This window comes from Diabrotica virgifera, chromosome 4 (genome assembly GCF_917563875.1).
Source record: "Diabrotica virgifera virgifera chromosome 4, PGI_DIABVI_V3a".
Taxonomy (NCBI): Eukaryota; Metazoa; Arthropoda; class Insecta; order Coleoptera; family Chrysomelidae; genus Diabrotica; species Diabrotica virgifera.
Window position 1 is genome coordinate 36,620,552 of NC_065446.1, and position 16,430 is coordinate 36,636,981.

Genomic DNA, 16,430 nt, shown 5'->3' on the forward strand with positions numbered 1-16,430 from the left:
CGATCAACAGGTAGCGAAAACGCGTTCCAAGATTGCGGCTGTAGTTTTGAATATTTTTTCGAGATATTTGGCACACGTATTCGTAATATAATAAAGAATGGCGGTACAGAGCCCAATTTGAAAAATATAATAATGTGTGGAAATTACTCTGTAATTAAACACAATATTAAAAAAACGAGCCTGTACCGCCATTAAGAAGAATAAAAAAATACACTTTCTTCAAATAAACTTTTTTATCCGATGCCTAGATTTTGTGTCATTTTGGAACTACTAATGAAATCAAAAAATTTAGTAGTTCCAAAATGACACAAAATCTAGGCATGGGATAAAAAGTTTATTTAGAGAAAGTGTATTTCTGTATTTTTTTGTCTTTCTTAGTGGCGGTACAGGCTCCTTTTTTCAATATTTTATTTAGTTATAGAGTAATTTCCACATACTAACATATTTCTGAAATTGGGCTCTGTACCGCCATTCTTTATTATATTACGAATACGTGTGCCAAATATATCGAAAAATATTCAAAATTACAGCCGCAATCTTGGAACGCGTTTTTGCTACCTGTTGATCGCTACTGTTTCCTCTTAAGTGTCTTAAAGTTTTATGCTCCATTAGAAAAGGTTTTTGCAATCTCAATATCGTTAGTCTGCGTTTTTAATTTCTTCTTTAAGATTTTACTTGGCCCAATGAAGAAAAAAAAAACATCAGACACAATTTTTGCTGGACAAACACCGCATAAAACGAGACCTTACTGTATCCGATTATGATTATACAAATAGTTACCACTATAATGAATTCACATATTCCATTTTTCATTGTTTCACCAACCAATGTATACCCTGCTTAAAGAATTCTTGTGCTAGTTGCTTGAAGAAGTCTTTTACACCATTTTGTATTTCTTCGTCCGACTAAAGACGATTTCCTTTAACGCCTTTTTTGGTCACTCAAAGATGTTAAAATCACAAGTCGATAAATCGGAACATAGGGTGGATGCTTTAATATCCTCTACCTCTTTTGTTGTATATTATCTTTCACTACTGTGAGAACATGAAGCCGAGCATTGTCGTACAGAAGAATAAAAACACGTGAGAGGACGTATGGACGTTTCCGTCCTGTATAAAAATAAAAATCGGCCTGTTTCGGGATTTAAACTCGCTAGCTTGTGAAATAACGATTTTATTCCTTTCATTTGCACCATACTGTATACACCATCTCTAGTGTTGTCGCAAAAAAATATTTCAAATTTTTAAACGCTTTTCTTTAGTTCAATAGTTTCCGTCAACTCTTTAGATGTTAATTTGATTGACTTTTCTTCAATGCAAATGAATGAAAATTTGCAGGCATATTAGACAAGGCGAAAACGGCGGGTTCGAAGGGAAAAGTATTCCCATGAGATTTTTTTGCATAATCACATTCGTGAGGCATCCCAGAATAAGGTTCAAGAAGTCGCCCACGTGAAAAGTGGGCCAATTTTTTGTAACAAATTTTTTTTAATAAATTGCAAGAATCAATATTTTTGGCCCGAACAATTTTTTCTTTAATTTTTTGGACCATTCTGGACAAAAAAGGTCTCTTATAATTTTTCTCTGAAGTTGATCGTTTTCGACTTATAACCAATTTAAAATTGAAAAAAACGAAAAATGGCGATTTTCAAGGCTTAATAACTCGGTTAAAAGTTATTATTATGAAAGCCAATATATGACTAAATCAAAGTTTAAAGCCCCCCCTATAAGATCCTGAAGAAATTTTTGTCATTGTTTTATTACTAAGCTGTCATTTTTAGGGAATAATAATAAGCGCCATACACGTGTGCGGGGCTGTAAATGCTGAGTGCGAGAGAGAAGCCATTCCAGCAGTCCAATTGTGCATCTTACTCGCACTCACATTTACAGCAGCGTCAATACGATCTAACCACTCATTGTTATTAATTAAAAATATCAGCTTAGTAGTAAATTAATGACACAGATTTCTTCAGGATCACGTAACGGCGACTTTATATTTTGATTTAGTCACTTTCTGACTTTCAAAATAATAATTTTTGACCGAGTTATTAAGTCTTAAAAATAGCCATTTTCGCGTTTTTCAAATTTTAACTTGCTTATAACTCGAAAAAGTTCAACTTTAGAGAAAAATTATAAGAGACCTTTTTTGTCCAGAATAGTCCAAAAAACCTAGAAAAAATTAGTCCAGGCCAAAAATATTGATTTTTGCAATTTGATTAAAAAAAAATTGTTAAAAAAAATTGGCCCACTTTTCTCGTAGGCGACTTCTTGAACCTTATTCTGGGATGTCTCACGAATGTGATTATGCAAAAATATCTCATGGGAATATTTTTCCCAACGAACCTGCCATTTCCGCCTTGTCTATATGCATTCGCGGGAACAATACACAAATAGTCAATAAAAAAATTTTTACGTCTATTAATTGTTTAAATAAAAAAAACGATTTTAATGGAATTTCTTGTTTTTTACAATGTAGAAACTTGAAACTTTTACGGATTTTAGCTAATGATATGAACTATACATAATTTAACGTTTTACTTTAATTGTTTACGTTATGCTTCATAAATAAACAATAAAGTTTCAAATTTTTTGCCCATTCCGACTACTTTTCAGGTTTGTACATCATATGTTTTATACACATTTTAATAAACATGACGATGACGATATATTTTATTGTTTGAAAAGTGTAAGACCAAAAAGTAAAATTAAGTATTTTCTATGGGAAATAAGCCACAATTTTACTAAAAAATGAATTTATTAACGTTTCGAAGGGCTTTAATTATGCTAAATGAAACCAATTGTGTCGCAAATTCCTCGGTAGAATGCAGTAGGATGTGGTTACCCATATTGAAAGAGGAAGTCAATAGAAAGAAAATACCACGATAAGTAAGTCAATAACATAATATCGAGTTAGTACAAATTTTATATTTTAGTATTACTTATAAAGTCAGAATTTGGTATTAGTTTTTTTGAAGGTAAATTAAATGTAAGACCAAGTACTTACGATGTCGGGATAGTATCACGAGGTTTTTTTTCCTTGTTTTTTCCCTCGTGATTTACTATGGAATCTCTAACGCGCGAATTTTACTGTCATCGTTGCATTTGGTTGTCTTTTTAAAGACAGATCACATGCTATGATTTTTTTGCGGCGGATATTATTGAGTTGGGATTGATTTTATGTAATCGGATGAACTATCTTTTAGTAAAGTCGTCCCAGGAACGCAACTCATAAATATTGGCGATAACATTTTAAAGTCTTCTACTTCAAAAAGTATAATATACGTCTGAATTGCCAATATAAATGAGTCAGATTAAATAAATTATTAGAAGAATTTTTTTACTTAGCAACAACATTTTTGTTTATTTAATAGTATTTTGTATTTTGACAACGAAACCCGATTTGGGCTTCGAAACGTTAATAAATTCATTTTTTAGTAAAATTGTGGCTTATTTCCCATAGAAAATACTTAATTATTAAAATGCCACAAGGAAGTAGCTTCAGAACAACAAAAAGTAAAAAATAAAAAAATATGAAAATTTTTTTTAAGAAACGCTTTTCTTTGGTTACCAGTGACTAAAATTAAAAATATTATAAAAAATCAACTAAAAAGCAAAAAATAAAAATATATTGAAAAAATCTACCACATTCGTTAATGAAAAGTGTGGGGCGAAAACCGTTTATTCTTATTCGATGAAGACGCGCCACGCTTTTCTTTAACGAATGTGTTAGATTTTTTCAATTTTTTTTATTATTTTAAATGTTTTGAATAAATAATAATAAAGAACAACAATTACAAATAACGTTATGATCATAATATTTATCATCTGAGAGAAAATGCTATATCACTGGAATTAGGATACTGCGATTTTACTATTTTGAAGTAAATTTTATAATTACGTTTATGTAATTCCAATCTGAGTTTAATGCTAAAAGTATGTCTTTACACTGTATCCACATTAAAATTCAAAGGGTAGAAAAATATGAGCTTGTTTGATGATTACTTTTTAATATTTTTATTTCCATTTGTCTGTTGGTAGTACGTGATCTTTCATGCATTTTATTTCAGAAGCTTTGGTTTACTTATTTCAAGTAGACACTCACACAGATTTATCATTTTTAATATAGATGTTAATCCTTTTCAGGTGCAAGTATCCATGATGAGAGCATTTTTCTCTTAGGGGCGTGAGTGTTCATGGTTTAAATCAGATAATAAAATAAACTGCATTATATTATCAAAATAAAAATGGAAACTACAGCTAAGAACTTATAAATGTTCACCACAATCAGACAATATGTCAAACCTTCCAAGTTGTTACCACTATCTAAATAATTCCTCGTATAGCCATTCCAAAGTGCTTAATTTTTGCAGATGGAACCTTGTAAAAGCAACAAAAGTACAAATATAAAAAAAAATCACTTCAGAAATTCAGGCTGATGAATTTATATTTATGTATGTGTCCAGAAACTTAAGAGTTAAAAAAAATCAGATATTTCATAAATATTATAGGTATACACTTTTAAGCAACTTGCCGTAAACTAATTCATGGGAAATTTGTTATACAATGGACACAAAAATTACAAATTTAGCACTAATGTTACTTTAAAAAAGCAAAAACATTCATATACTTATTCATTCACTTTAATCTACACCATTTCCATAGTCTCGATCACTGATTCCTTAAGGGGGTAGGTGCAAAATCTTGGCCGAATGCTATTTCAATGCATTCATTTTTTTTTCGAGTCGTGAGAAAACTAATAAATATTTTTGAAAAATTTAAACGCAAAATGAAAGGTAACATTATTACCGATGGCCGAAAGTCCCTGAAAACTTCCATAATGTTTATTTTCATAAGTTACAGCGGTGAAAAAAAAAAGACAAAATTTAGTGTGATTTTCGATTTTAAATATTTTATTCAAAAGAAAATTTTGTTTCTTTTAAGGGTCTTTCGGCCCTCGGTAATAATATAATATTTCTTTCTGCGTTTAAATTTTATAAAGATATTTATTAGTTTTCTCAGGATTCGAAAAAAAACTGAATGTATTTAAATAGCATTTGACCAAGATTTTGCGCCTACCCCCTTAATAGTGAAAAGATTTTCCCTTGATATATGTATGATTCCATATATACGACAGGTGAATCAAGTATGAACCGACCTTTACTAATAACTTTTTATTGAATTATAATTACAACAATTAAACAATACTCCATTTTTCTATATACACTCCTTCCTTCTGTATGCATTTTTCCCAGCGGTTAGGAAGTTTCTTTATTTCATTTTCATAAAAAGAATGAGGGCAGGTATCTATCCAATTGCTCACGAATTGCTACACTTGAATCGCATCATCAAAACGCGCTCCGTCTAGTGCATTTTTTAATGGACCGAACATGTGGTAATCACATGGTGAAAGATCAGGACTGTATGCAGGATGTTCAACGAGAGTCCATTGCATTTTCGCTATTTTTTCTTGTCAGCTGTATGAGGTCGGGCGTTGTCATGCAAGAGCAACAACACATCTCGTATACGACATCCCCATCTTTTGGACCTATAGGCAACTCGAACACGGTTCAAAAGACTACAGTAATAAACTGCATTAATGGTTTGTCTCTCATGAAGAAAATTTAGCAACAAAAAGACACGATACTCCCAAAACATGTCCAAATGCTGACCAAAGCAATTGAAAGAAAACTTAGATGTTTTGAGAAAAAAATCCTCAGAAGAATCTTTGGACCTTATCACGACCCTAATACCAACCAATATCGAATGAGAAACAAATGCTGAGGTTAAGCAGATGTATAGGGCGAGCGACGTAGTCCAAGAAATTAAATCTCAGTGTCTAAGATGGGCTGGACATGTCCATAGACTCCCTAATAACCGCCTTGCCAAGCTGATCTATGAGGAAGCCCCAACAGAAAGAAGCCCCTTTGGACGCCCATGAATGCGATGGAGAGACAATATATGGTCAGATTTAATATAGATAATAGAGACAATATATGGCCACCCACTGACCCAACTATCATGGACGACCGTTCGAGATGGTAGCGAGTTGTGCAATCAGCCAGGCCCGGCCCTAGGGATTTTGCCGCCCTGGGCAAGATCGGCGACCGCCGCCCCTGTATTTTTATTGATGCGTAGATACTTTGTGCTAAATTATTATTAATAGACCAATAAGATCTAATAAAGTCCACTTTATTTGAGCTAAGCAGATTACTATATTATATTAACAGACTTTGTCTGTCCAAAAACTCACTATCCATAATTACACCTTTACTTTTTTAAGTAAGTAGTACCCTTCTTGCCTTGGAACTGGAAAAGTCTTTTAATACTTAATAATCTCCAAGATCCAGGGACTCAGCTATTTCGTGTACAATAAAGATTGTCGCTAAAGCTCTCAAACGTTCCTGGGACATAGTTGATCTTAAGTAATTTTTTATTAGTTTTAGCTTTGAAAAGCTTCCCTTTCTAGAGGCACTGTCACTGGTAGGGTTAATAAAATCCTCAAAGCAACACTAATGCTGGTTACTAAATCAAAATCATACTCTCTAATAATTTTTTGGGAATTTAGAGGTGTACTCTTGGTCTTCACCATCGTGGAAAGTACTTTGACTTCATCTTTTTTATCAGCATAATTTAGATCTTTTGACTCAACAAAAGTTAAAGCATCACATAGCTTAAAACATTTAACTGATAAATCATTAACAGTCATATTTTTAATTTGGTTTATGTCGCACAAAAACTCAAAAATTTTACCATAGCTGTCGATTTGCTGAAATCTATCACTTGCATGCACAGTTGTGCTATAATTTTTAAATAAAAGTCAACTTTATATCGTGTCTCTGGATCTAGGTCCATACTTTCATCTTCAGCCTCGTAGCCAAATTGTCTCTTCTTTTCTCTTTCTTGCTATTACTGTGCCTCCGATTTTCGGGTTCTCATTGCATCTGTTAAATAGCCCTGGAATTTTAAATCACTTCTGAAAGACTTAAAATGGATTTCTGTTTTTTCTAATAAACAGATAGCTTGGTACCCCCCATCTCAATACTCTGCAGTGATTTGCTGACTACGTTGCTGCAATCTCTGATTGTACTAGAATATAATGCTGCTGCAGTTTCAGATTGCAACGAAACTGAAAATGTTTATACATTTTTAATAATATGCTATAATACTTTACTTATTTCAAAAAGTTTAAAATTTTATGTTTGATTTGGATCTGAATAATTTCGTTTTAAATCCGTTTTACCAAGTAGTGATGCTGATCCCACTATTCTTATGCGATGAAGAAGAAGACGGTGTTGTCGGTTTCCCGTCGAATAAACCTTGCAATTGATATTGTTTCACTTATCATTTTTTCAATTTCAAAAATTGACTGTCCTCTAAAATTTGCCGCCCCTAAATTTTCCGCCCTGGGCAACTGCCCAGTTCGCCCACCCCTGGGGCCGGGCCTGCAATCAGCCAAGACCCACCTCGGGTTGTAGTGCTACCAGAAGAAGAAGAAGCAGAAGAAGAAGAAGAAGAAGAAGAAAAGTAACAAGATTGTTCTATTGATTAAGTTTCACTTTAAAAGTCACATTCTCACGCCAAAGTAGATATTGTTACCAAGATTCTGCAAACTAAAAAATTTAATATTTCAAATTCTTGCGAAAGCTTGAACAGCATAAATGCCTTTTTAAAAGAATATCGTTCAGATAAAGGCTTCAGTGACATGCTAGTAGATGCCAAAGAATCAGCAACTGCCTTGGTATGGACGTAGATGCGAAATTCAAAAGTGCAGAAACCTTACGGCCACAAAGAAAAACAATTTTCCTATGAAAATGAAGATCAATCAATTGAAAACCAAGAATTAAAATTCAAAGTTAACTGTTTTTGTGGAATGCTAGATATTACTCTTTCATCTGTAAATGAGAGATTTGAACTGTCATTCTCCCATGCCGATGTTTTCAAATTTTTGTGGAATACTGAGGATTCTCGGCAAGTATTCTGATTGAAGATCAATTTAATTTTTGTAAAAAACTTGAAGAAGGGTTAACTGACAATGACAAAAATCTTAAACGAGAGAGACATAGATGGAACAGAACATTTAAAGAAATTACAATTTCTACAAATTTACGACGGAAAAGTAACAAAATTACATTGCAAAAAATAACAGCCACTCATTCCCAAACATTACTATTGCGTTACATTAACTATACCGAATTCTGTAGCTTCAGCCGAGAGATCATTTTCTAAACTAAAACTAATTAAGAATTACTTAAGATTTAGAATGGGTCAGGAGCGGCTGAAAATCTTGCTATTATTTGTATAGAATCTGAGTTTTTAAAGGACCAGAATATTGAAAATCTAATTATTGGATTTGCCAGAAGTAATACAAGAAATGCTCAATTTCTATAAGAAATTTCCTTTGGTTTTCATCATAGTAAGTGTATTTGTTAAAAATAAATCGCAATATAAATATATGTTTTATCTGACCATCAGTTTTTTAAATAATTTTAAGTAATGTTTTATAACCTTAACTTAGTTTTTATTCTCTTCTGTTTTATTGTGCAATATAGTGTTTAATATATTATTTTTTATAAGTATACTGTGTACTTCAAAAAAATCTAGGTAGATGTAGAAAAAATTTCATAATTTTCCACGTTGAAATGTGAAGGAGTGATTGATTATAATATTTCTACCACGGTCAGTTTGATAGATAAAAGGCGCTTATCAATATTTCGCAGAGTGCGTATTTTTGCGCAAAGTTACTTAACGCGTCCTTGCCAACAGCCCTTTTATATTGTAATTGATTCTAAGTAGTTTACACATATTAATTTTTATTGATTACGGCCTAAATTGACACCCTCTACTTAGTGGTCCCAAGATTTTAATTTTAAATATTTATCTAAAGCGAGAATAAACACGGACTGTTTTAAACGCAGCGTTAAAATTTCAACTGGAATAACCCATATGGCGCAAATCTGCGGAAGTTTAAGTTGAAAGTATCCAAACATACGGTATACAGACAGGTGCAAGCACATTTGGTTGATAGCGGTGAAAGATATTTATTTGATCACTTTTTGGAAACAAACAAAATTTATTTAAGTAACAATAGGGTACATACTTCGTCCGTGTAATTTATGTGTTAGTAAGCGCCATAGAAGTGCGGGTACCTCTTTAAATTTGGAGGTTTATTCATGATAGTAGTGGAGGAAAGTATGCTAAATTTGCAATTACTCGAGCGTTATGGGGAGCTATTGGGTTGTGAAGATTAGGTCCTAAAACTAGGACTTGTAAGGACTTTCCATTTTTTAATTTAATTTTCCATTTCCAACAACCTTTTTTCCGATTATAGCGCCATCTATCCATAATTCGAAAAAATGTTTCGAATAAAAGTTGTTTATTTTAACGTAAAGAATCCAAATCTGCAATAAAAAAGTGGGGCTCCTATTTAAGATTTTAAAGTAACCTCCCACCCAACCTCCGTGGGGGGTCGTGTTTTGTGCCATTCGATAAATTTTTCAAAAATATTGAATAAGTGTATTTTGCAGTTTTTCGATCTGATGTTCATTTCGTGGGTTTCGTATTTATAATTTTAAGTTTACTCCCCACCGCTCTCCGTGGAAGCCGTGTTTGGTATCGTTAAATAGATTTTTGAAAAATATTGAATACGTATTTTTTAGTTTTTCAATCTGACGTTCATTTCTGACACTTTTTCTATCTCTAGCTAATTCTTTGGCTTCCTTCCATGATTTTCTTCTATTCGTTAATATTTCCATCACACTGTATTCCAGGTTTTCCTTGGTCGGCATCTCTTATTTTTCCCTATCGGCCTCGCTTCTTATGTCATTTTAATTTGTCTCTTGTCATTCATTCTAAATATGTGTCCAGTCCATTTTAATTTCTTTTCCTGAATTTTATTTTCTATTAATATTTTTACTTTTAATTCTCTTCTAATATCTTCGCTACATCTTTTATCAGATCTCCTTTTCTTGTTTGTCGTTCAATACCCAATTCTCTGCTCCATATGAAGTGATAGGTACGTAAATTATTATTTTAAATATTACAATTTTGTTTTTCCTTGTTATTTCCTTTTTATTTAAGAAGTTTTATATTATAATAGGGCAGTCAATGAGGGTATTTGGCTCCGAATTTCATCCTACTACATCGATTTACTTGATATTTTCACAGTAAGTAGGAAATAGCTCACGAAACAAAGTCTACCCTGTGCCAATGTGTGCTTTTATCTTGGGGGTGGTTTCCACCCCTTCTCGGGGGTAAAATTTTTTTTGGTTAAAAAAGCCACGGAAGAAGCTAGAGATTCTAATTCTAAGCAAAAACTGTTCTATAATTATTTTTTGAAAACTCAATACTTTTTGAGTTATTCGTGGTTGAAAATTTGCCATTTTCATTGAAAAATGACACCTCTTCTGACGGATTTTTGCGAATACCTTAAAAACTATGCATCTAACAAAATAACTATATTAATATTTTTGTATCTTATAAAAAAACAAAGAGATTCGTTCCTTCATAAATCTTCTAGTTATAATACAAACAGGGATATGGTAGGTGAGAAGAGTTTGTTTTTTTGGTGCATGCTCAAATCGGTGTATTCAACTTGAAATATCAGAGAAACGGTTGATTTTAGGTGTATAATGATACTAATAACTTTTTTAGTGCTTGAAAAGACCTTTAAAATGAGGAATATTAAATGTCGATTACATTCAAACTAAGCGCAATATGCTGCAAAAATATTGATGACTAATGTATTTTACGAAGAAATTAGAAGTTTATTTATCCGCTCATCCATCAGAATTTAAATACATCGTTTTCCTTCTACAATACTTTTTATTATAGTGTTATTTCTATGTTCAAAAAGTTGGACTGGTTTTAAAATGAATGGTTTTTGAAAAAAATAAAATCAAATTATAGAGCGCATTTTTAAATTTTCTTAAAAATCTTCCTTTTTTATGGATGCTATACAATGTGCAACTTCTCTCACTACTTACATACATTCAAAACGAACAATTTCTCAGGCAGTGAGAAAAGTCCTCCATTGCAGTGAGAAATATTTTTTTCTTACGGGTTCTCCTACGGTTTACATGCATTTGGTCGTCGTTTCCATGGTAACATACACAATACAAACACAATAATTAATGTTGTCAAAAAAATTTGTTGAAGCAAATCATACCCGGAATTTTCTTTCAAAGCTGCTCAAAAATAACTGTTAAAAAAATATAATTTTAAATAAATAACGTAAGTATATAAATCTTAAGAATATTAAAACCTACTTGTATATGTATTTTATTTCAATTTATGCATATAATATACCTAAAAGCACCTAAATTATTTAATTTTGAAATTTGAACTCTTGAAAAAACCGTATCCATAGAAAAAGTACAGTGTACAACACATGAGAAAATGACATATTTCTCCCTCGCTTGATTTGCGGCCCTCGTCTCGTGCCTCGGCTCGTGCCAACAAACTTCTGCGCTCGTGAGAAATATGTCTTTTTTCTCACTTGTTGTACAAATACTATTTTCTATATGTAACTCGAAAATGATAAGATGTACGAAAAAAAGATACTACACAAAAATGTAGAGTTCTTTAGATAAAAATTTCGTTTTTATTTTTCATTGCTATATCTCTTATCATTTTCAAGTTACATGGAGAAAAAGGAAGATTTTTAAGAAAATTTAAAAATGCGCTCTATAATTTGACCTTATTCTTTTTTCAAAAACCATTCATTTTAAACCCGTCCAACTTTTTGAACATAGAAATAACACTATAATAAAAGGTATTGTAGAAGAAAAACGATGCATGTACATTCTGGTGGATGGGGCTCATTTTTTCTTACAATACATCAGTTATCAATTTTGTTTGCAGCATATCTCGCTTAGTTTGAATGTAATGAACCTTTAATATAGCTCGTTTGAAAGGTCTTTTCCAGCACTTCAAAAGGTAGCATTATACATCTAAAATCGACCGTTTCTCTGTTATTTCAAGTTGAATACACCAATTTGAGCATGTGCCGAAAAAGCAAACTCTTTTCACCTACCATATCTATTTTTGTGTTATAACTAGAAGATTTATGAAGGCAAGTGTCTTTTTGTTTTTTTTATAACCTACAAAAATGATTTTTATATAGCTGTTTTAGTAAGATGCATAGTTTTTAAGGTATTCGCAAAAACCGTTCGAAAAGGTGTTATGTTTTAATGAAAATGTTATTATATATTTATATGTTCTTTTATTCTATTTCCAATTTAATCTTCTTCCCTTCTTATTTAAAATTATTCCAAGGTATCTAAATGTCTCCACCTATTCCATTTTATTGACTTGAATTTTACTATTTACATTAACTTCTTTGTTAGATATTGCCATCACTTTTGTTTTTTCCATATTTATTATTAGGTTGTAATTTTTAATTCTGTCTGCCAGATTTCTATGTTTTCTTCCAGAGCTTTTTCAGTCCTTGTCACAATAACAATATCGTCTGCAAATACACAGGCTTCGATTTTTACTTGTTGTAGGTTTCTGTATCCTATGGTATATTTTTTTGTTTTTGGCAACCACTGTCATTACTTCGTCAATTACACAGATAAACAGTAGTGGACTTCATAGCCCTCTTTGTCTGACTCAGTCGTTATTCGTAAATTTGATGCAAATAAGATTGTTCTTACCTGATTTATGGTGTTGCTATACAAACTCTGGAATGTGGTTATCAGTTCCCTATCTACTCCCTTATTTGTCAAGCTTTGCCATATTTCCTCTCTGCTCACCATGTCACAAGCTTTTTTCATATCTAGGAATCCCAAATGTACTTTATATATCTCAAGTATCTTTTAGTGTTATAGATACGATAGATTAGTAGTATAGATACAAATTGGTGGGCCATAAACTGATGGAATCAACATATAGAAAGAATAAATGATGGTTAATATATTATATGTAACAACAAGAACAATATTGTCATAGACAAAAAATTATAAGAAGAATCCTGAGAAAGGGCAGGTCGTGTATAAATGAAAGCAAGATTATGAAAAATGGCACCTGTGTAATATAATTACAATAGTAGATTTCCTAAATGTTAAGTGTTAAATTACGCCAATACCCTATGGGATATAATAAAAACAACATACTATAAATACTTTATTATATAGGACAATAATATTTTTTTACCCCAAAAACAACACAATACTTTATTTTTATCTACACATTACGTGTTGTACTAAAACCACTCCTACTTCCATTCATACAAAGAAGTCTTTCACGAATTTCCCTAGAGTAGAATAAAATGGACATTTGGCAACGTCGGCACGAAAGCTATACACTCCAGCATCCAATAGTCAACGATTGCACCACCCTAAACTCTGGAAGGGATGCTCAAGAGGATCAATAAGCCTCTGTATTTTTAACACATCGGCGACTTTATTTCGGTTTTACGGTTTTTTTTATACACAACACTGCATTAAGTCAGCATTGAAATTACTTTTAGAAATTGTTAATTAGATTATAAATATTTATTATGTTTTTGCAATATTTTAGAGCGAATTTTTTGAAATATTTATATTTGTAAAAATTTATTTCGATGATATATTTTATTTTTTTGATTTTGTTTATTTCGTTTGTTTAAAAAATATACGAAAATTTGAAATTTTGGGTGAGGTCGCCAAACTTTAAGGGTTTACTAGGTCAAAATCCCGGGAAGCTGTCATTTGAACCAATAGCGCGGCTGCTAAAAAGACCATGTGATTTTCTGCAGCTTCCCTTCCTCGTATACCAATAGGAGGAGATTCGGTTAGTGCTTCCACAGCCCTCTCGTCGAATCTTTGCTATTGAAATCGGGCATATAATGTCATCTAAAATACCGGAACCGCGATAAATAGCAACTATTACTAACAATAAATAAATTGTTTAACTAAATGTGAATATCGAAATCCATCCGACCTGCCAACACATCGACGCTTCTTTCAAAAAATAATAAAAATGCCACTTATGCAACGATTGTAATCAAAATTTCGGTGTTTAGTATAAAAGTGATCGTAGATTTTGGTAATGACATTAGCAGAAATGAAAGTTGCCACCGTTGAGGTGGAGTCCACGGATAATATGGCAACTCTTCCGGTTTCCAGAGTACATAACGATGTGGATGCCGAAAAAAATAACGCGGTAAAGGACATGGAACTGAAACATGTACAACCTAAGCCGGATAAAAGGTACGGTAGACTTGATACTTTTTCGGTTAATTGCAAGTAAAATAGCTTCTTTTTTTTTCTTTTTCTAATAAAATATTTGGTGATCTTCTGGTTTCCGTTAGAACAAAGGACGATTTATGAACTACAAAAAAATGTATTAGATTTTGTTAAAATTTTTTTATTTTCTCTCTATAAGTATTTATCATATTTTTAAATGAATGTCGTCTTGATAATGATAATTTCGTATTTGTAATTATTTTTGTTGGTCTTGAGACAAATTGAGTGCGTTGACATTTATAAAATTTACTATTAAATTTTGAGAAAATTTATAAAGCATAATATTGAAGAGCGTCATTTTACCATTGTCTCTTTATTTAACTTTATTCTTTTTGTGTTTTATGCTCTGCTTTGTGAGAATATCGGCAATCAATTCAAATTCTTTACATATTTTTAACGCTGTTTGAAATCTACTGAAAACTCCAACTTTGCAAACTGGCGTAAATTATTTAGGCATCATGCTTGTTTCCTACCTAGGTCACGTTTACTTAATTTTTGTTTTTTATTAGATTCTGTATTTCACATATTTGTCAAAATACCCAAATATTTTAATTTTCTCTTCTTGGTGGTGCTCAAATTATTTTAATTAATTGAATAAGTGGGCTGTATTTATTTTTTTATTCTTCTAGTAATCTATACAAGAATAAAAAACCGCTAAACGCCTTAAAAATGAGTGGCGCATACAATATTCCAGCTACAAAAGATCTGATATGAATATTACGTGGCGCGAAAATGTATTTTCATTTTGATTTAAAACAAAATGCTAGTTTTATTATAAAAGATTTTTCCATAATATTTGCTAAGTTTGAAGTAAACGCGCCACAAAAGAGTAACTTTGATACAGTTTGAATTTTGAATCTCTTTTGTGGCGCGTTTACTTTAAATTTAGCAAATATTATGGAAAAATATTTTAAAATAAAACTAGAATTTTGTTTTACATCAAAATGAAAATACATTTTCGCGCCACGTAATATTCATATCAGATCTTTTGTAGCCGGAATATTGTATGCGCCACTCATTTTTAAGGCGTTTAGCGGTTTTTTATTCTTGTATCAGGAGGTTTTCAAAGTTATTTATATATTAAATGTACGAAGTTGAATGCAATATTCCTCTATTACTCGTTAAGCTTTATAAATGGTCACCTTTGTTGCATTATCTCCCAAATGATCTAGTGTCCATCGAATGTACACTAGATTTTTTTCTATTCGAAATAAATTAAAAAAAAAATATTGAGATGACCGGTAAATGAAGTCGGGTTGCCCGTTGCCAGATCAAATTTAGCGTCGTAATCACTACAACTACATAAACCATTTCGGGAATAATCGTTAATTGGATTATACTTTTGTAGCTTAGTAACTTCTAAAAAGCTTAACCGATTTTGATCAGTAAACATGAGTTTGAAACGTATTTACCATTAGTATCTGATGGATCTAAGGTCAAGTATGACAACTGATGCTATTACAGGAATTATTGAGCTTGAGAAACAGTTTTTCCCGTAGGAAATAGATTTGATCATACTTATGAAGCCTATAACTTAAAAATTCGAATTTTCCTGGATATGACGTATACACCGTTAGATTCGTCTGGAGTCCTTGTACAAATGCTCAGTTATTGGCACAATTCGTAGGTTGAAATTTTGAGTAATTGTCGAAAAACCAAAATTTTCAAAGTATAGTTTTTCAGTTTTTCGGCTACACTGAGCCGTGTGTATGCCTGATCCTGACGGCGTAAACACCATTTGAAAGCTTAACTCAACACTATTGATATGGTGTATTTGCGGTTCTCCTTTCTCTTCTTGATCCGAAGATATATACCCCCAAAAAATAAAATATGCCGCTTTGTACCTAGCAAGTCCTCTAGCTGGCTTATGGGTGGTCAAAAGTCACAAACTACACCGATTATGAATCGCCCTGACCCCCTCTTCAAACACAGAAAAAAAAATTCAAATCGGTTTAACTTTTAAACACACATACATACATATCCACAAACATTTTCCCTTTTTTAAATAAAAATTGAGTCATACTTCTGAGCTCGGTAACTTTTGAATGGTAAAACCGATTTTCAAAATTAGACATGCGTTGGAAAGGTAATGACTAGTACTATTAGAAGCCGTAAAGGTCGGACTTAAATTTTTGAAGTTTTTGGGAGTTTTGGGGACGAGAACGAAAAGCAGACATTAAATAGAAAGGGCCGTAAAATCCACACC

General features: G+C 31.9%; 1 protein-coding gene across 6 annotated transcripts in view; it reads left to right on the forward strand.

The window, feature by feature from the left end:
* LOC114329935 (proton channel OtopLc) overlaps window positions 1-16,430 on the forward strand; it is a 329,038-nt gene that overhangs the window by 112,087 nt on the left and 200,521 nt on the right. Inside the window, exon 1 of one of the 6 annotated variants that reach the window (XM_028279217.2) lies at window positions 13,771-14,188. The exons of the other annotated variants lie outside the window; for them this stretch is intronic. Coding sequence (XP_028135018.2) covers window positions 14,028-14,188 — 161 coding nt within the window. The 5' untranslated portion in view covers window positions 13,771-14,027. Of the gene's footprint in view, window positions 1-13,770; window positions 14,189-16,430 lie in introns of those variants that run through there. 6 annotated transcript variants of the gene reach the window in all.